Consider the following 22,873-nt stretch of genomic DNA (forward strand, 5'->3'; position numbering starts at 1 on the left):
TACAGTCTAAATGTTGTCTTAGTCTGAATGGCTGCTCTGGACAGCTCTGTCCCAAATTACACTTCATGTGCACTTAAGGGATAGTTCACCCAAAAATGAAAATTACCCCATGATTTACTCACCCTCAAGAAGTCATCCTAGGTGCATATGACATTCTTCTTTCAGATGAATACAATTGGAGCAATATTAAAGAATTTCCTGGCTAATCCAAGCTTTATAATGGCAGTAAATGGCTGCCCAAAATTTGAACCCCATAAAAGTGCATTCACCTTTAAGCTCCGGAGGCTTCCTCAATCCTCAGCGATAGTACACACTGCTTATCATGCAGACGTACACTCACCTAAAGGATTATTAGGAACACCATACTAATACTGTGTTTGACCCCCTTTCGCCTTCAGAACTGCCTTAATTCTACGTGGCATTGATTCAACAAGGTGCTGAAATTCTTTAGAAATGTTGGCCTATATTGATAGTATAGCATCTTGCAGTTGATGGAGATTAGTGGGATGCACATCCAGGGCACGAAGCTCCCGTTCCACCACATCCCAAAGATGCTCTATTGGGTTGAGATCTGGTGACTGTGGGGGCCATTTTAGTACAGTGAACTCATTGTCATGTTCAAGAAACCAATTTGAAATGATTCGAGCTTTGTGACATGGTGCATAATCCTGCTGGAAGTAGCCATCAGAGGATGGGTACATGGTGGTCATAAAGGGATGGACATGGTCAGAAACAATGCTCAGGTAGGCCGTGGCATTTAAACGATGCCCAATTGGCACTAAGGGGCCTAAAGTGTGCCAGGAAAACATCCCCACACCATTACACCACCACCACCAGCCTGCACAGTGGTAACAAGGCATGATGGATCCATGTTCTCATTCTGTTTACGCCAAATTCTGACTCTACCATCTGAATGTCTCAACAGAAATCGAGACTCATCAGACCAAGAAACATTTTTCCAGTCTTCAACTGTCCAATTTTGGTGAGCTCGTGCAAATTGTAGCCTCTTTTTCCTATTTGTAGTGGAGATGGGTGGTACCCGTTGGGGTCTTCTGCTGTTGTAGCCCATCCGCCTCAAGGTTGTGTGTGTTGTGGTTTCACAAATGCTTTGCTGCATACCTCGGTTGTAACAAGTGGTTATTTCAGTCAAAGTTGCTCTTCTATCAGCTTGAATCAGTCGGCCCATTCTCCTCTGACCTCTTGCATCAACAAGGCATTTTCGCCCACAGGACTGCCGCATACTGGATGTTTTTCCCTTTTCACACCATTCTTTGTAAACCATAGAAATGGTTGTGCATGAAAATCCCAGTAACTGAGCAGATTGTGAAATACTCAGACCGGCCCGTCTGGTACCAACAACCATGCCACGCTCAAAATTGCTTAAATCACCTTTCTTTCCCATTCTGACATTCAGTTTGGAGTTCAGGAGATTGTCTTGACCAGGACCACACCCCTAAATGCATTGAAGCAACTGCCATGTGATTGGTTGATTAGATAATTGCATTCATGAGAAATTGAACAGGTGTTCCTAATAATCCTTTAGGTGAGTGTATATTCAAGTGTTTGTTTTACCAATAAGTTTGGTTTTAGTTAGTTATTTGATGCTGTAAAAACATCACGTTATTTGTGTGTCATCATGATTGACAGCTGGACCCTGATGCTGTCTTTTGGTTGACATCATTATTTCATTACATATATTAATTTAGCTGACACATTAATCCAGACATAAAGACATATTGTCAGTGTTTTGCACCTTATGCCTGAAGTTTTTGTGCAGTTTCTTCTCTTCCTTCATCTTGTATGTGACTTGAATTTTGGTGTGTTACTTACATAAAACTATATCATATGACTTCAGAAGACTTGGAATATAGTGCACCACTTCTATTGTATTTTTTTGCCCTTCTGACAGAAAGCGTCTCCTATATCACCGTTCGTTTATATGGAAATGAGCAGCTTGGACATTCTGCTAAATATCTCATTTTGTGTTCCACACAAGAAAGAAAGTCAGATTTTTTTCAGTCAATATGAGGATGATTAAATGATTACAGAACTTTCATTGTTGGGTGAACAATCCTTTTAAATATTCTGTTTCTATCATGTAATGTACTGAAACCTGGTCTTTTTCCATCTCTGATGTTCTGCCACCGCACATTTTGGACCTGCCAGGACATGAAGCTGTGAAACAGACCTCCAAACTGGTTGATCTTTCTTTTAATGTGTATACCAGACCCATGGGCCATAGGACTATCAGGGTGGGCTGGACACTTCGGGAGGGTTGGCCAAGCTCATGATTGGAGCCAAATCTGGTGCATACTGTCTTGGCCTACCATATATATTCCTTGCACAGCTCACAAATGCACTGTAACACTGATATACTTTGGTAACCGTCCACCTCCGCCACACTGTATTTGAACTTTGCTGACTGAGACCAACTCTCCCCCTCCCCAGTACGGTTACATAAGAATATGCAACTTAACCATAGTCCTTGATCTGTCTGTGCTGCCAAATATTGTTGAGGTATGCAATTTTCATGTTTTGCAAGTAGAGAAGGGGGACTTCCTATGGACTTCATTCCCTCCCTGTGGTAACAAAATCAGATAAATACCAACAGGAATGCACCATCAGGCGTTCAGAATTGCCAAAACATGTCCATTTCAAAGAAAAAAAAAAGTTATTATCGTAATTTGAAAGGAAATTGTAAAGCTGTAGGAATGTGTTTAAATGTGTGAAAACGTGCATAAGAAAGAAAGGAATAAACTGGCAGGTGGTCCCGCGTGAGTGCCAGAGATACTCACCCCCACCCTGTCATGTAGTCTAAACGTTTGTGTCTGAAAAGTTAATCCACCTGACATTACAGAAACTGTCTACTTCAGGGGATTTACTCCCCATAACAACAATCATATTGCATTACGGTAAGAAGGACCACTGTGTTTTCACAACTGTTTAAATACAAGCACGAATATCAAGTGTGTTTCTTGGTGCTGTGCTCAGCATATTCTCACTACATGATTCTTTTATAGGCTAGACACTCTCTTTTTTATATGGATCAATGACATGACGGTTTTTTTTTTGTTGTTGTCTGCATCTATTTTTTATAGATTAATACAAAGGCCTAAATAAATTAAACCAATGCAAGTCATATCTACGATGAATAATACACCTATGAGTATTCATAATTTCTGAATTAAAACTAATTTAGATATTAAGTAATTTTAGTGATTAAATAAGGGAATCACCACTCATTAATATTTACATTTGAATTAAGAATCACTGCTTGTTATTAGTGCTGTCAAATTGATTAATCGCGATTAATTACATCTAACAAATGTTGTTTACACATATACAGTATGTGTATATATATATATAAAAAAAAAATATATATATATATATAAAGTCTGTGTATATATACAGTAAGTTACCTGGTTCCCTTAATTTTGAGTTCATTGAAATAAAACATTTGAGTTAATACAACAAAGCTGATTTGACAAAAGATAAAAAGTTAAAAGATAAATCGTAAAAAAATAATTTACAGTACACACACAATAATTACAGTACACATACACATATACATATATATACATATATCGTCTCTAAAGTTACATACGACATATACACATTTCTAACTTTAATTGCATTTGAAGAGAATGACTTGCAGTCATAAAACCAACTGTCAAGTGTTCATCTAGGTGTCAGGTATGGTGCACACCTTTTAGATTTTTGATATTTAATAAAATAAACTGTCAAGTCTCATGAAAATATGGATAGGCTATGTATTTCACTAGGCTACTGTATGGGTTCATACACGAAATGCTAGATTTAAATATGTCATAGCCGATCAATGATGCTTAAGAATAAATTATATTTACACCAAAAAAATCCACTAGCAACAGTTGCTGGTGAGCAAAACAGTTAATGTCAAACCATGCATACAAACACAGACAGACATATATATAATATACGTAAATATAATAATATATACACACATATATTATGTAAACAAAAACTTTTATGATAGAGGTGATTAATCGCGATTAATCGATTTGACAGCACTACTTATATTAATATTAAACTTATCTGCCAAAGATCTTTTTTTCATGACAAGACAAGATTAATTGAGGTTGTAAAAAAACGTAATATTTATGAAGAAATAAATCATTGTTAAAAATAGCTTTTTACCTTAAAAAAATAATAATAATAAAATAAAATAAAAAGATGAAGTTGAGTACATGTGGGTTCAAGGGAAATATTTTTACTTGATGGTTACACTACATTTTTAGAGTCATTTAATTTAAAAACATTTCTCAAAACTACATGAAAGCAACATTTATACAAAGATTACATTTTAAACAGCTTGACACCTTTCAAAAATAAACTCCTCTTCTTTCATTGACACTGACCCATATTAAGAGGCCTTCAAGTGCCAAAGCAACAAAAGGAAAGGCATTTCATTGTAATCAGGCCACAAATCCCTCAGAATTGTTGTAGTCCCGGAGCGACGCGGACTGCTTTGGCATGTTAGTGATCACTAATTGCAGTTGATTTCATTTGGGAGCTTGATGAGGAGGAGCCAAATCAATTAACAAAGCAAGAGAGCGTCAATGCTGGTGCCATTCAACCAACACAACAAATCGCACAGCAAATCCAGATAAACTGCGATATCTCTGAGCACATTTAGAACAACACAACAAAACGCCTCAGCTGGATATTCAGTACAAAGACAAGATAATTACACTGGATGTGCTGAGCGGTGCTGGAACCGAGGGGCTTGCTGAGGAAGTCTCGTCTTTAAAAACAGGCTTGAGAGGTTAGTGCAAAGTATTTATCCAAATCAAAAACTAGAATGTCTTCAAAAGGTTGTTCAAAAGCTTGAAGGTAGTTCACCCAAAAATAAAAATTCTGTCATCATTTACTCGCCATCAAGTTGTTCCAGACCTGTATGAATTTCTTTCTTCTGCTAAACACAAAAGAAGAGATTTTAAGGAATGCTGGTAATCAAACTCAGTATGGAAAAAATAAATAAATAATACAAAGCGGATATTGATACAAGTTTTTTTACAGCTAAAACTTTCAAACCATTTGTACCAAAGTCATAGGGATGTTTCTTCAACTGACATCGACTTTGGGGATGCCTGTAATGATTTTTAACTATAAAACACTAAAATCAATAATTTCAAATGCTATAGTGAATTTAAGCATCACAACAGTATAATTTACAGTAAAAATGGATATTCATTTTGAGATTTGGTACAGATTACATTCCGCAGTGGTATTAAAGTATTCAGGTCCTTGCACACTTTTGAGTGTGCACCAATTTTGAGTCCAAAAGTTTCATATGCGTTTTTTCGTATTCGTCATCCTAAAAATTGAATTGTCAAAACACCTCTCAAACTGCTTGCTACGGATGCGAAAAACCCAGAAAACTTCAATCCAAAATTGTTTTTACGACAGAAATAAGTTTCGGAGGCAGTGTGTAAACGTGATTGACACAATGTGAGGTTGTATAATATATATATATATATATAATATATAAATATATATACCGGTATATATACAGTGAGGAAAATAAGTATTTGAACACCCTGCTATTTTGCAAGTTCTCCCACTTAGAAATCATGGAGGGGTCTGAAATTGTCATTGTAGGTGCATGTCCACTGTAAGAGACATAATCTAAAAAACAAATCCAGAAATCACAATGTATGATTTTTTAACTATTTATTTGTATGATACAGCTGCAAATAAGTATTTGAAGACCTGAGAAAATCAATGTTAATATTTGGTACAGTAGCCTTTGTTTGCAATTACAGAGGTCAAACGTTTCCTGTAGTTTTTCACCAGGTTTGCACACACTGCAGGAGGGATTTTGTCCCACTCCTCCACACAGATCTTCTCTAAATCAGTCAGGTTTCTGGCCTGTCGCTGAGAAACACGGAGTTTGAGCTCCCTCCAAAGATTCTCTATTGGGTTTGGGTCTGGAGACTGGCTAGGCCACGCCAGAACCTTGATATGCTTCTTACAGAGCCACTCCTTGGTTATCCTGGCTGTGTGCTTCGGGTCATTGTCATGTCGGAAGACCCAGCCTCGACCCATCTTCAATGCTCTAACTGAGGGAAGGAGGTTGTTCCCCAAAATCTCGCAATACATGGCCCCAGTCATCCTCTCCTTAATACAGTGCAGTCGCCCTGTCCCATGTGCAGAAAAACACCCCCAAAACATGATGCTACCACCCCCATGCTTCACAGTAGGGATGGTGTTCTTGGGATGGTACTCATCATTCTTCTTCCTTCAAACACGTTTAGTGGAATTATGACCAAAAAGTATTTTTTAGTATTTTTTCATGTCATTACATTGTTGAGAGCATAAGAAACTAGTGGGGGAAAAACATTTTTGAAAAATTATATTTTATTCATATGTTATGATATGTCCTCTGTAGTTGACACCAGGACTCAGTTGTTTAAAAAATAAATGACATGAAAGTGCATGTATAGGCAAAAACAACGGGATTTATTTTTAATTCACCAATCAATTTTTAGCTTTCAGGATTTTTTTTAAAGAAACTTTGTTTAAAGATGATTCTAAACTATGTTATGAAAGATATAACGAAATGTATCGATATACCATTTTACTTTATTAAATATGTGGGTAAAATGGCCATACTTGGATTTTCCCATTCAATACAATGTATCTATATACTGCATCTAATTTGCATATTAATGTGTTCTTGGTGCAACATGTAATGAAAAAATAAGTGTAATAATGGGAGTAATAATTGGCAACATTTTCATAATAATATCTAATATTTCATAGGAATAGATGTGCAATTTCTTTCTCTATTCATTTGTTATGTCTCCAAAATGCCTGATAAACACGATTTAAGTCCTGGTGTCCGCTACAGTGGACATTTATGAAATCAATGCCCTGCTTTGTAACAGAAAGTCATATTTTGATTAGAAACCCCATAACATTTTCCTGAGATGTTGATTTATAAAAAACAATTTGAAAATGAATCCGATTTAAATTATAATTAAAAAATATTATCATATTTTCATAAGAGTGCTAAACATTAATGTCAGCCGTTTTTAAAGACCAAGAATTTGTTGTCCTGGTGAAACCTCCAAACATTTGGTATCTCTGCAAAGCCCCGAATGTGCTCTTTAAAGGACATCCAGACTGTGACATGTGACATGTATGAAGTCAGAGAAATTCACTCAAATATAATGTCCACTACGGTGGACAAAAGCCTATTCGTGGGTCCCAGGAGGATATATACAAATTAATCACTGCATCACAATTCCATTTCCACAAAGGAATCGACCTGCCATAATTACTGATGAAATCAAAGTTGCGTACTAAATAACGATTTAAAACTGTTACATGGAAACTGAGCAGAAAGACAACATGTTCAAAGCAAGTGAAAAGATCTTTCTGGTGGTAAAGTGTGTGTGTAGAGCAAGTTCCTCCTAATTAGGACCGGACTTGGGAGGCTTTCAATAGCTGCTTCCCTCAGCAACACCAGTGTATTCATTATTGTGAGGACAACCTGCTTCATGGGAACCGTCCGACTGTACTGCGACAGCACATAAACAAACACCCACTGGCATGTAGTATGTCCGGATGAGTACATCAAGTGCTGTAAACATCTTTAGGGACACTGCGGGTCATTCAGACATGACCCATGGGAACATATTTACAGCACAGTAAGTGAGTTCAAAATGAACTTTTTGCAATACCTTGTAGAGAAAATGTAGCTTTTTTTCTCCATAAAACTGCATTTGGCATTATTTCTATAATTAATACCATGGGATGTTCATTTTAAAATGTGACCTGTTGTTAACTATACTCTGTTTTACTCACCAATGCCAATTTTTACAACATTCTTTTTGGTGCTTGTGGGTGTTAAAGTTGGTCCCGACCTACAAGCCCTTCCACATACTGACTTCAGCAGGCAAAAGACTCACTGACTCATTTCTTCTGTTCCTTGCTGAGGCAAAGCGAGGCAGCTGTACGTTCTTACCCCACGTATCCCACATCTGCCAAGCACTATATACAAATTGTATTTATTAGCACATTACCACATATACACTTCTGCCCAAACAGGCTGTAAATATCAAAATCATAGGCCACACGGGCCATTGTGAAATGTTTTGAGCATTATGACTTTTCATCATTGAATTTCACGCAAAAGCTTGTGTTTAGAGGAACGCCAAGGTTTGTTACGGTCAAGACTATTCGGTGTCAAACTTTACGAGAATAAAAATTCTCTTGGGAAATCTCTATGAAAATGACAATCTTTTCCCAATTATCAGATGCAGTGTGATGTTTCTGTGCTTATTGGCTTTACACAGGCCTGGTTTTACATTTATGTTCTGCTCCGTCTCCATTTTTCCAGATTACTTTTTAAGTCAGGGAACACAAGATTCTGAGGTATGCAACACGAGCCCTTTCTGATTACAGCTGACCACTGTATTTTTTCCAGCTGCATGCTGGTTACAATATGAAGTAAATGTTCTGGTTTGATCATAGAGTATAAAAGAGAAGAGTTTTTGCAAGCCATGTTCATATTGAAGAGGGTTACAAGGGAAGCCTGTGTCTAACTGAAGAGTAAAAAAGTAAAATGGTCTGTTGTGAGGAGAAAGAAATGCACGTTGTGCCACATATAAATCCACAAGAGATATAAAGTCACAAGTACGAGAAATAAAGTAGTGATTTTGAGATGTAGTCACATTGAGTGAGATATTTTGAGACATAGAGCTACATTGCAAGATATAAAGTCACAGTTTGGAAGTATAAGATTGCAATTGCGAGACGGTAGCAATTGAGAAATATTGCCATTATGAGACTTAAGGCGTGTCCGAATCCACTTTTGCTAGTTTAACGATGGAAAAAATTGTCGGTGTGCCAGGCGCATGGTCCATAAGGGTTGTACTTAATGAGTCATGGGTGTGTTTTGAGCATAACATGCAATAAAACCAATCAGAGTGTCCCTTAAAAGCCAGGTGCGCTTGCGTCATGGCGGATTGCTATTTACATGGCGGAATTTGTAAGCAAAAAGAGAGGAAACGGATCTGCTCGTGTGCGAGGTTAGCCAATTTCATTCGTCATTACTGCAAATAGGTAATTCTGATACACACAATGACTATCCATTATGACATTTTTATCTTTATGTTCGCAATATTAATCTTTTACACTGTAATCAATGGCATGTTTGTGTCCCTGTGTGTAATAAGCAAAGTGTACGCGCGATGTGTACCTGCCTATAGGCGCATTTTACTAATGCGCCCTTTAAATAACACAAAAAATGCTGCACAGTCGTTTTCAGTTGCCTCAAAATAGCAACACGCCAACGATGCGCCTGAACACACCTCGTTTTCAGACCAGCGCAACCATGGGCGAACAGATGGCCACGAGTGCATTTGCTATTTAAACAACGTGGGCACTGGACGTGAAAATGATAACTGCGTCAGGCTGAAACTAGCAAAATACACTTGCGTTGCTCCTGGCGTTGCATTGAGGCAATTATGAAAGGGCCCAATAAGTCACAATTATGAGAAACACATTCAGAATTGTGATACACCGATCAGGCATTACATTATGACAGGAGCACTGAAGTGAATAACACTGATTATCTCTTCATTACGGCACCTGTTAGTGGGTGAGATATATTAGGCAGCAAGTGAACATTTTGTCCTCAAAGATGTGTTAGAAGCAGGAAAAATGGACAAGCGTAAGGATTTGAGCGAGTTTGACAAGGGTCAAATTGTGATGGCTAGACGACTGGGTCAGGGCATCTCCAAAACTGCAGCTCTTGTGGAGTGTTCCCGGTCTGCAGTGGTCAGTATCTATCAAAAGTGGTCCAAAGAGTCATGAGCGGTCAAGGCTCATTGATGCACGTAGGGAGAGAAGGCTGACCCGTGTGGTCCGATCAAACAGACGAGCTACTGTAGCTCAAATTGCTCAAAAAGTGGTGGTTCTGATAGAAAGGTGTCAGAATACACAGTGCATCACAGTTTGTTGCATATGGGGTTGCATAGCCGCAGACCAGTCAGGGTGCCCATGCTGACCCCTCTCCACCGGCGAAAGTGCCAACAGTGAGCATCAGAACTGGGCCACGGTGCATTACATCACGTGGATGGCCGGGTGTGTGTGCGTCGCTTACCTGGGGAACACATGGCACCAGGATGCACTATGGGAAGAAGACAAGCCGGCGGAGGCAGTGTGATACTTTGGACAATGTTCTGCTGGGAAACCTTGGGTCCTGCCATCCATGTTGACACGTACCACCCACCTAAGCATTGTTGCAGACCATGTACACCCTTTCATGGAAACGGTATTCCTTGGTGGTTGTGGTCCTGCCACAAAGCAAAACTGGTTCAGGAATGGTTTGAGGAGCACAACAATAAGTTTGAGGTGTTGATTTGGCCTCCAAATACTCCAAATCTCAATCCAATCGAGCATCTGTGGGATGTGCTGAACAAACAAGTCCGATCCATGTAGGCCCCACCTCGCAAGCACACCTTCAGGGGTCTAGTGGAGTCCATGTCTTGACGGGTTAGGGCTCTTTTGGCAGCAAAAGGGGGACCAACACAATATCAGGAAGGTTGTCATAATGTTATGCCTGATCGGTATATAAAGCTACATTACAAGTCAAAGTCATAGTCTTGAGATATAAAATTGCAATTGAGAGATGTAGTCATTATGAGAAGTCAAATAGTCTGATTAAAAAGTCACAATTATGTGAAAGTCAGAATTGTGAGATTTAAAGCTATAACTGCAAAATAATAGTTTTGAGGTATAACATTTCAATTGGGAGAAATATGAAGTAGCAATTAAGAGAGAGTTATGAGTAAAACAAATTATTGTCTCACATTGTGAATGTTATTTAAATGAGCTATATTATATCTTGCAAAGTGAAAGTTACTGGAGGAATAAGATTGCAATTGTGAGAGTAGCGGTTAAGAGATAACTCACATTTTTAAATATATAGTCAAATTGTGAGATATAGTCACAATTATGAGAAGCATATTCAGAATTATAATAGATATAAAGCTTACAAGACAAAGACAGTTTTGAGGTTTAAAACTGCAATTGGGAGAAATAAAGAAGCAATTGAGAGATGTAGTCATTATAAGTCAAATTTCGAGATATAAAGTCACAATTATGAGAAAAATTCAAATGAAATTCATATAAAGTCATAGTTAAGAGGTATACGATTGCAATTATGAGAAATAAAGTCACAGTTGTGAAATATAATTTGCAATTTCAGTGTTTTTTTTCTTTTCTTTTATAGGTTTTAGGATAAGAGTATAATGGATAAAAGCTGAAATCTTAAATATTGTTGTTTTTTCATATTTTTCAGAACCCTATGAACTTTATTTCCAGATTTAAATGAATAGAAAAGTTCCGTGTATAACATGATGTGCAGCTCTTTAGTCATCTGGATTCAATCAGTCCATTTTGTAAAGAGAGAAATAAAAAAGCAGTTGGTTCTCATGTCCCTCGAGCACTGTCTGTCTGAGGAAAAAGCCAGTGCCAGTATGTCTCAGACGGGTTTTTTGGGGGGTCTTTTTTGTGGTTGGGCCCTGTAGATGGTTGTGGTTTATGAAAAGACTTGGTGACTGCACCACGTTGTTGCTCTTGGTTAGGTCAACAAGTTTCACTGCCATCACACTGGAAGAGGAAATGCAGATCTTCCCCATGTCCCGTAAGCTACATCATCCCTTTTATTTTATCTGACAGACTCCCACAAAACCACGAGAAGGAGATGCTATCCATTAAAAATATCTGAGGAGAAAAGCCCTTCAGATGGTGAATTGATTATTGTTTTCTTTGTCCTAATTTTCTCAGAATTATTTGAAAAATAAATAGGCAGAGTGGGCACGTTCAGGGCTGATTTCATTTATGAGGCCTCCTGTGGGTACACAATCACACTTGCAACCGTGAGAGGAATTTGACAGAGATTAGCGAGGAATTTTAATGTAATACACATGTCATTTTCAAATCGAGAGAGGAGGAAAACCAAGATAAAAATGAAGCATTCCAAAAATCCAGTAAATTATCAAAATATTGCTACCAAAAAATTATGACATGTAATTTAACATGTCTCATGCTATCCAACCCAAAACATCAGAATACAAATATTCAAGGGTGCAGAAGCCCTGTAAATCTAGGTATTGTCAACTAAGTTGTTTTGTGGTTGGGTAAAACTGCTCCTCTGGGCAATTTTCAGTGCACAAATGTTAACATACCACTAACAATAGTCATAAAACTATTAAAAGCCCTTTTGAACTTGCATTGATTTGGACCTTCAAACCGTTGGTTGCAGTTGAAAACCATTATATGGAGAAAAATCCTGGAATGTTTTCCTCAAAAAACGTAATTTCGATAAAAAAGAAAGACATGAACATCTTGGATGAGATGGGGGTCAGTTAATTATCAGGACATTTTCAATTCGAAGTGAACTAATCCTTTAAGTCGCTCAGCAGACAATAATTCTATACCTTAAAAGCTCATCTTTGATAATCAAAATGACATTAATTTAAAATGAAAATAATTTCTTTAAAGGGTTAGTTCACCCAAAAATGAAAATTCTGTCATTAATTACTCACCCTCATGTCGTTCGACACCCGTAAGACCTCCGTTCATATTCGGAACACAAATTAAGATATTTTTGTTGAAAGCTGATGGCTGAGAAAGGCTTCAGATAGGCCTCCATTGGCATTCAGTACATTCACACTTCCAAGATCAATAAAAGGCACTTAAAACGTCGTTACAAAGTCCATCTCACCACAGTGACTCTACAATCATTTTACGATGCGACGACAATAGTTTTTGTGCACAAAAAAAAATCAAAATAACACCTTTATCCAACTTGTTCTTGTCTTCCGCGTGTGCCTCCACGACGCATGCGCGAGAATATGACGTAGCGCCGGGGTTCGGGAATCCATGAAATGCACACTCTAACCCCATTTTGAGAACTACGCCGAGACCTAAAGCACGATCAATGTAGAATTCAACAGCTTAGATACTCGCGTCTTCCTCTGCTCGTAAACAAATCGCTTCTGGGTCATATGTCCGAACGCCGGATCTACGTCATATTAGGTCTCGGCGTAGTTCTCAAAATGGGGTTAGAGTGTGCATTTCATGGATTCCCGAACCCCGGCGCTACGTCATATTCTCGCGCATGCGTCGTGGAGGCACACACGGAAGACAAGAACAAGTTGGATAAAGGTGTTATTTAGATTTTTTTTTGCGCACAAAAACTATTGTCGTCACATCGTAAAATGATTGTAGAGCCACTGTTGTGAGATGGACTTTGTAACAACGTTTTAAGTGCCTTTTATGGATCTTGGAAGTGTGAATGTACTGAATGCCAATGGAGGCCTATCTGAAGCCTTTCTCAGCCACCAGCTTTCAACAAAAATATCTTCATTTGTGTTCCGAATATGAACGGAGGTCTCACGGGTGTCGAACGACATGAGGGTGAGTAATTAATAACAGAATTTTCATTTTTGGGTGAACTAACCCTTTAAGTCTTAAAATAGCTCAGACTACCTGATTGGCTGGTCAACTGCAACAAATGCTACACGATGGCAAGTGAAAATGTTGGTTTAATTCAGTAAATATGTTTGAACCAGAAACTGATTCAGAAATCGATGTATCAGAATATAAGACAAAAGCCAATTCTTATGATATTAATAAATACTATAATAATATACAGCATAAATGATACTAAAATACACACTGCATCTAGATCACGGTTACCTAATCAAGTCCTGTATGCATGAATTACTCGAGTTAATTGGGTGCAGTACAGAGAACCATTGTGCTGTGGAATCTAGAGCGCTGACCCTCGCTTGTCTGTCACTCAACCGTGTCTTTGATTATCCTTGCCAAATTACCCGTAATCATTTTTTCAACAGTGATGTGATTTTTCATATTTTGTGTCTCTTCAGGTTGCGGCATGCGTGTTGATTGATCTATGAGGGTATTTGGGGATGGCGGTGATTGGCTTTCTGGCAGTGGCAGTGTGCGGATCGCTGGTTGCTTGGGCCGATCAGCTGAAGCAGGCCCGAACGCCTTTGTTACACCATCGACCATTTGTGGTGGTGTGGAATGCACCTACTGAGTCCTGCCGTCTTCGATTCAAGGTTGAACATGTGTCAGTGATCTAGCAAATGTTCTGTGTGGTCCAAATGATGAGGATAACATCTTGTCCGTTTCTTTTTCAAGGTGGATTTAGACCTTAGTGTCTTCGACATTGTTGCTAACCATAACGAAACTTTGAGCGGCCCCAACGTGACCATTTTTTACCACAGTCGCCTGGGTTACTACCCTTACTACAGCAGCTCTGAGATTCCCATCAATGGAGGCCTTCCTCAGAACCAAAGCCTGAGCAAACACCTCAGTAAAGCTCGAGCTGACATCGACAAGCTCATACCCTTCAAGGACTTTCACGGGCTTGGCGTCATCGACTGGGAAGACTGGCGACCGCAGTGGGTGCGCAACTGGGGCTCGAAAGACATCTACCGAAACAAATCCAAGGAGCTTATAAGGAAGCTGCATCCTGGTTGGCCACAAAGTAAGGTGGAAAATGAAGCAAAGGAGCTATTTGAGAGGGCCGGACAAGTATTCATGAACTCAACGCTGCAGCTGGCCGAGATTCGACGACCGCATGGTCTTTGGGGGTTTTATCTGTTCCCTGACTGTTACAACTATGGTTACAAGCAGCATCCGTTACGTTACACGGGAGAGTGTCCTAATATAGAGCATGTACGTAACGACCACCTGATGTGGCTGTGGAAGGAGAGTACGGCCCTCTATCCTTCCATCTACCTCGACTATGAGCTCAAGTCTTCGTCCAACACAGTCAAATTTGTGCACTACCGTGTCAAGGAGGCCATGCGGATCGCCTCGATTGCCAGGAACGACTATACACTGCCTGTTTTCGTCTACTCCAGACCTTTCTATGCCTACACATTTGTTGTCCTATCAGAGGTCAGTAGCATATTGGAATATTAGGTAAAAAGTTAATAATCAAGTTCGAATCATGGCCTAGCAGTTACAAAATGTGCTGGAAAAGCAAATTTGAGGCTGGCCTTGTGGCCACTCCAATCTAGGAGAAATTATAGGGTACCTCAAGATACGATACGATACATGGCTCACGATACGATAATATCGCAATACAACAATTCTGTGATAATCAATATATTAATATATTGTTAGACAATCCTATAATAATACCCGATATCTATCTAAGAAAACAAATGCCAGTGAAAAGGTTAAGTGCAGATTTTCCAGACTTTGGACTTAAACGTGTCTGGGGCATCTATTATTTTACTCACACTGCCGTCCTCCATCCTGTTAAAAACTCTTTTTCTTAGGCTAGTTAACTTATGTTCACGTTTCCCTCATTCATGTGTTGAGCGCCACCTCAAGGAGCCATGCAGTAGATGCTGGGAGTAGGGAAATCTACTGTGAACAAACAGAATAGCAAGATAATCGCTGCAATCAAAATCGAATACTTCCCACATAGTATGTGGAAAAACAGTACGCCAACAGAGTAGTATGTCTGAATTCATAGTATTCGAAAAACTGTAGGCGAAAAGTCTCCGGATGACCTGCTACTTCCGGCGAGATTCTGAAGTGCGCATTCGATGGACACTTTACAATCCCATGAGGCCATAGGAGGGGATTTATGAATGGAGGTGAAGTTGGTAGGAAGTTGGTAAACTGACTTGAGTTGAATCTTGTTCAAAAAATAGATTTTGAATTGAAATCGAATTGAACTTATTTTGATGAGTTAAAGCAATGTAAAAACATATGTTGTCATAACTTATTGATCATATCATTTTTTTTACAGTGTAAGAGAATAGTGAAGTCCACAACACAACCATACCGAAAACATAACATCCTTGCCAGCCAATCAGAATCCACCCAACTCAAGCTTATACACTTATCCATTGGTGTGAATATACTAATGTAGTTATCGTTATAGTTCTTGGTGTGAGCAGGCCTTTACACTCTGGAATCTGTCTATTTCGTTTTTTTTTTTTTTTAAGATTAGTTTGAAATTAAGTTAATTAGAAAGTTTTACATCACTGAATTGTGTTTGCGCACTGAATACTGAATACTTTGCGCACTTTCCAGCCGGCTAAAGCGACCTGTCAAACACACATTGTTTTAATCACTCATCAAATACTTGAGTGACAGACCCACTCCCTAAATCACCCTCCTCCCTGGCATCTTAAATGCCAGAGATATGCTTAAACACTCATCTGTCACCTCATTATGAGAGGAATGTTCCAAATCAAACTCTGCAGTAGGTCTGCAGGCGTGTTTTCAGTTTCATGGGACCACCCGCCTTTCTAGACAGTGAGGTACATCAAGGTAACGTACTTATTATGACTAGTTTAGGTTACAACCGATAGCTTCCATATGTTCATTGTGATAGTAGGCTCCAGACCATACGTTATACATGTAGGTCTACTGTATTGTTTTATTTCCCGCCAAATCACATGTGCGATTACACACCTCTCCTAGGGAAGCCACATGATTTAAGGTATCATTCGTGTCTGAGTTACAAACCTTACGTATGAGCAATGCTAATAGGGATGTTTGTGTTATTCAACTGTAACAAATTTCTTCTCCAAGCCTGCTACTAAAAAGGCTATAACATGATATGTTGCTTTCCTGCTTTGAATTGCATTAACATAAAGAAATATTCATCTTGAACAGAGTGACCTGGTCCACACCATAGGAGAGAGTGCAGCACTGGGGGCCGCTGGGGTGGTCCTGTGGGGGTCATCTGAATATTCAAGATCTCAGGTATGCATTATACCCACTATCGCTCTAAAGTTTGACTGAACGGTATGCCAGGCACAGAGTACGTTAACAAAATGAATCCAATATTTAATCTTCTTGACTGGATTGGCTGCATTTTTAGCTGAAACAGCTAATATTAGAATCCATAACCAACAGCATTTAGAACCGCATAGGGATCAGACTGAGCTGACGGCATTAACATATTTAATATGTTTGAAGCTTAAGAAGCGATTTATTCTCAATTTATCTCTGAACTCAAAGATTATTTCTGGCAAAACCTAAAGACCTTCTCTATATCTTATTTATACAGTATCACACATGTGCTCCTGAAGGACACATGCTCATTTTGTGGGTGTGTCCCATATCCTGTTTACAAAAAGCATAATGAAGAGAATTCATTGAAGCTGGTGGAAAGAATTAACAAACCGCTAATGTGTTTTTCTGACATAATGGTCATTTTGTTTATTTGTGTTGCACGTGAATGAACTTAGACATATTTAACTCACTTGGGGGGATTTTTTGACAAGTTGTATCATGTACAGTTATGGAAGTAGTATTTAACAGAAACACCTTGTCATATAAACACACTACCGTTCAAAAGCTTTAGATCTGTACGATTTTTTAAGGTTTGTAAAAGAAGTCTCTTCTGCTCACCAAGTCTGCATATATTGGATCAAAAATACAGTAAAAACAGTAATATTGTGAAATATTTTTTACAATTTAAAATAAATGTTTTCTATTAGAATATATTTGAAAATGAAATGTATTCTTGTTATGCGAAGCTGAATTTTCAGCTATTTTCAGAAATCATTTAATATGCTGCTTTGCTGCTAAAGAAACATTTAAGCTTTTGTAAAAAATCATACTAAAATCTTACTTATATAAAAATAAAAACTAATTAAATATATTATTAATAACTATAATAAACTGTAATAGAATCTCAATGATACTTAAAATTAGTACTTCAAGTTTTTCATCTAATATTAATATTTGTTTTTTATTTATCGTTTTAGTTGATATTGATCAATATTAATAAAAAAAAAAAAACGCTAATATCTTTAATATGTGTTTGTCTTGGCCAGAGAAACTGCATGATAGTCAAGAAATACATTGACGGTCCACTGGGTCACTATGTGATCAACGTGACCTCAGCCGCTAAACTGTGCAGCAAAGCCTTGTGCAAGAAGAACGGCAAATGTGTCCGTAAGAGCCTGGACTCTGGGGCGTACCTGCACCTCAACCCTCGCTTCTTCAACATCCGCCTCAACCAAGGCATTCATGGGCCGCGTTTCCACGTCAGCGGCCACCTCAACAACCACGATATCCTGGACATGAAGCAAAAGTTCACCTGTCAGTGTTACCAGGGCTGGACGGGCATCTACTGCGAGATGCCCCAGACAGCACAGCCTCTCCCGCCCCACCCGAGAGACAGTATCCTGAGAGAACTACTGCTGGTCCTGTCCCTTCATTTCTCCTGTCTGTCTGTCATCATGTTCTTGGGTCTGTGTCTCATTATTAAGTGTCTGATATTGTAAAGCACAGTGTAGATGGCACTTTGGATTGTATCTGTTTAAAAAAAAGAAAATAAATGAAATCTAGGGTAGTCAAAAGTTTGTGTTTTCTAACACACCAGCATGCAATTCATTGAAGAACATCATGCAAGTTTACAACAATGGTGCAGCAACTTAACATACTATTGAAAATCCAATGTTCCATTGATCCTGATAAGCATTCAGTCACAGTTGTTAACACTACGGCTTTTGTCTTCCATGAGGGGGTTTGGCTTTATTTCCAGGTGGATCATTAAAGAACGCGACATACACGTCTCCCGGAAATCCTGGAGAATTCAACCAACAGATGACGACTTCGAAACTCCCGGAGTGTTTCCCAATTTGTGCGCCTTATACATTAGACGTTCAGCCAACAGTCTGTAGGTGTGATGCCTGAGGCTGAGACTAGGCAATCTTGTCCAATTCCCAAACAAAGGACTTTTGCAAATCAAATCTTTTTAATGAATCAAAAGCACGGAATAACCAGAGTACTTTGATCGAACAAGTGACTCTTTTGAACTGGTTCTTTTTAGAGAATCAAAAACATGTGCCGGTCCCAATTCCAGTCCCTCCAGAAAAACGCGATTATGCGATCGCGTGATTTAACGCATAATCAGCCAAAGTCCGCATATTCATGCGGGGGCCGCATTTTTTCAAATACGCCGCACTTTCGCCGCATAAATTGCCTATTTCCGCGTGCAAAATATGCGGGGCTATCATGATTTCATAATCCCCGCATTTTCGTTGCAAAAAAAGTCATATATATTAGCAGAAAGTTGAAACATTTTCGTTTACTTCACACAAGAGCCGCCATTTCCGTCTATTGCCATGGGAACGTTTTGAAGTGACGTGATTACCCGACGCGAACGTCATCGAAAAGCTTCAAACCCCGTGGAGAAACCATACCGGTGAAACCATGATGAAGCACAAACTCCCATTGGCCAACAAAAATAACAGCAAAAGAGCAAAGCAGTTTCCCTGTGTGCTGACTGATTTCAAAACACAGCATCATGAAGCTTTGAAGCGTTATGAATCAATGAGTCGATTCAGCGGTTTGAAGCGTTATGAATCAATGAGTTGATTCAGCGGTTTGAAGCGTTATGAATCAATGAGTCGATTCAGCGGGTTGGATCGCCAAAGTCACGTATTTCAGAAGTTTGACACGCGATCCGAATCATGAATCGACTCGATGATTCATAGCATCATGATGCTGTGTTTTGAAATCAGTCATCACTATATAAGTCGTTATTTAGTTTTTTTTGCACACAATAACTATTATCGTCGCTTCATAAAGTTATTGTAGAACCACTGTAGTGAGATGGACTTTGTAACGACGTCTTTAGTAGGCTACCTTTTATGGGTCTTGAGAGTGTACATTGTGCCAATGGAGGCCTTTCTGAGCCATCGGAATTCAACTAAAATATCTTAATTTGTGTCCAACAACATAAAGGGAAGTCATTAATGACAGAATTTTCATTTTTAGGTGAACTAACCCTTTAAGAGATTGCACTTTGTGCATTGGAAGCACTCAAATGTCTGTTTTGTATAGCGACATCTGTACAACAGGAAGTTATTTATTAATTTTTTCAGAAGTTGTAGCATATTCCTTTTGTAAAGCTACAGAACTTGATTGACTAAATGTTTTGTAAATTTGAGCCATTATTAAGGTCTTCAATAAAACAAGATGAGAACTTAAATATTTTAGCACTTTCTGTGATGTAGTGCTTTTTTTCTCTTTCTCATCAAACCGCAGTTTTTGCAAGTTCCCGCAATTTTATCGCATAAAATTGCATAAATATCCCGCATTTTTCATCGCATTTTTTAAGAAAACGTGCCGCATAATCAAGGATTTTTGCCCGCAACAATCACAAAAAAAAGCCGCATTTTTCTGGAAGGACTGCAATTCGCATACTATCTGTCCAAAATTTGTCGAAATTAGAATAAGCATGTCTCAAATCGTAGTATGTTGAAATGAGTATTCCAAAGATGATCAACTTTTTCCGGTTAGAATCTGAAGTGCATATCCGTACACACTTTAACAGCTAATACTGCCCACAACCCTTTGCGTGTTGGACAAGGATTCAATTAGCACTGCAAACATTAATACAACATTTTTTACAAACATGGCTTTTTCTTCACAAAACAGTATAAACTTTTAGGGTATAGTACAAGTAGGTGAATTGGGATGCAGCAATGCGGTATAGCACAACAAGTGTGGTTCGATTCATAAACAAATAACTCTTTTAAACCAGTTGTTTTTAGTAAATAAAAAACATACAGCACAAGTTCGATTCACAAACAAATTACGAGCTAATCCTTTTTGATTTTAATCATTTGAATCAAAGATTGACAAAAGGAATTATGAAATATGTTCAAATGTACTGTAATCTAACCAAAGCACATTGAAAGCCATTTTTTTGAGCTTCGAAGCTTTGGTAGTAATTAACACTGAATATTCAAAGCTTCGGAGGGAAGGGGTCGAACATATTCTTCTCTCTAATAAAGGCAGGAATCTTGAGGAGCGGCGCACCACACGCGGGCAGGGCCGAGAGCGGACACTGCACTAGTGATAAAACACACAGGTCTGTTACGTCCCAATAACAAGCTCCTGTATTTCGCAGTAGATTCATTTAGATTGATAACAGCACGTAATAGGCTTGCTGCGATAGTGGGACCAGTGTTCAGGCATAACACCAGTTACATCACTTGCCCACTGCGGCACCGCCCCCACCGTCAATTCGATATATATTATAGTAGTAAAAATCATTTAGTTCATGTTAGAGACCAGATTAACTACAATTAAAAACTGAACGTTCATTCATCACGAGAGCGAGGAGCTGAATGACAAATTGATCGCGGAAGATTTGATTTCAACAACGTGAAATGTAAAAGCGTCTATTTAAGGGAGTTTGTCGTTGTACTGTTTTGTTGTTGTGTTTTTCATCAGATATAGGCTAATGAACCCACCATTCAAGCAACCGGCCCCCGAATTGGCGCTAATTCTAAACCGAAACTAAAATGTGCATGGCCGCACTGTCATTCATTCACTGCCGCACAGTGCACAAACACTGTAATGTGACGGTGAGGGAAAATTTTCTCACCATCACATCCCTAACAGTTAAAAAGGCTAATACATTTTGATTCTATTATTCTATTTTCCACAATGTCAAACCAACCCAAAATGCAAGCTCAGGCATGCGCTTCTTCCATATAAGCTCATGCAGTTGTGTGCTCAGACAGAGAATACTCAGTTGCAGGGAACGCTAAGAAGCAGCAAATATATTTATTATTAACTATAACACGGTTGGGTTCCTATTCAACTGTACATCTTTTTAAAAACGGCTAAGATACAAGGTAATTGTAAAAAAAACCCCAAAAAGATTATTGTATTTCACCGGATTTTATAGTGTAAACAAGCGCAAATTAGAACCGTTTCGAGGAGATGTCGGGTTTGCGAAAAAAAGAAAGAAAAAAAACTGAATATTCGAATCCCAAAATTGAACATCGAATACCAACCCACCAAACGAATATTCGAATATTCTGATCCAGCACTATTGAAATCAGAAACTAATTGAATTGGGAAATTTTCTATCAATGATTATTCAAACACTCCCATAAAGTATGGCACAATGACCATAGTTTTATGGTTCATTTTCATAGTTTCATAGTTTGAATCTTTTAAACCAGTTCTTTTTGGTGGATCAAAAACAAAGTACAACCGGTGTGGATCAATTCATGAACTTATTACTCTTTTGAGTCAAATCTTTTAATGAATCATTTAATCATCAATAAATATGCTCAAATGAATAGGAATCGAATCAAATCAAATTGCAATCAGAATCTGAACTGAATGAAACTGAATAGATACATAGGCCTACATTCAGATAAGAGTATTTTTTGTATAACTTTAAACCTTGAGAATTTTCACTGGAGTAAAAATAGTGTGAGTAGCCCCAATCTCCTCTACAAGTGTATAGGTACAGAAGAGCACAAGTTGTACTCTATATTTTAAACATACATCCATCATAAGTAATGACTATGTCCTGCTCTCATCTTGTCATTTGAGTGTTCATAGTCTCATTTAAAATCTTCAGTGTTCATTATTATAAGCAAGAAAACATCATAATTCATTCAAAAGGATGTCAAATGCTCCTTTCCCACCCAAACCGAGGTGAATACTCTCAACTATTTCCCCAGAAATTAGACATAACAGCATGGTGTAATAAGACAAAGTTGGTTGACCAACATGTCTCAGTGTAGATTGTGATTCAGCTTGGCAGCCAAAAACTGTCAATAAATTACCAAGCCTGGGAAAACAGCAACTCCTGCTTATTTTAAACTAAATTACATTTTTTTTAAAGCAACCATCATCTGTTAAGGGATTTGAGGTTCTGTTGTTGGAGATAAAGTTTTGACCATTTTTTGGCCAAGACATTACATAAAAACTGGGTTTTGCAAACAATATGTGGTGCATTGTTGATTTGGTCTAGGGTAAAATGAGTCAC

At 38.4% G+C, this 22,873-nt stretch overlaps 2 protein-coding genes across 2 annotated transcripts in view; both read left to right on the forward strand.

Moving 5' to 3' along the window:
- Positions 1-2,816, forward strand: part of LOC307121881 (uncharacterized protein) — a 29,198-nt gene extending 26,382 nt beyond the window's left edge. The window contains exon 20 of the mRNA XM_079809655.1: positions 2,167-2,816. Within this exon, the coding sequence (XP_079665781.1) occupies positions 2,167-2,291 (125 nt within the window). The 3' untranslated portion in view covers positions 2,292-2,816. The remainder of the gene's footprint in view (positions 1-2,166) is intronic.
- Positions 2,817-4,569: 1,753 nt separating this feature from the next.
- On the forward strand, positions 4,570-18,424 carry hyal6 (hyaluronoglucosaminidase 6). Its single transcript, XM_079809657.1, has 5 exons — positions 4,570-4,804; positions 13,950-14,144; positions 14,227-14,991; positions 16,732-16,821; positions 17,901-18,424. Exons 2-5 carry the CDS (start codon positions 13,992-13,994, stop codon positions 18,351-18,353), a joined length of 1,461 nt encoding a protein of 486 aa, XP_079665783.1. The 5' UTR covers positions 4,570-4,804; positions 13,950-13,991; the 3' UTR covers positions 18,354-18,424.
- Positions 18,425-22,873: the final 4,449 nt, after the last annotated feature.

This window comes from Gobio gobio (genome assembly GCF_949357685.1).
Source record: "Gobio gobio genome assembly, chromosome: 25".
Classification (NCBI taxonomy): Eukaryota; Metazoa; Chordata; class Actinopteri; order Cypriniformes; family Gobionidae; genus Gobio; species Gobio gobio.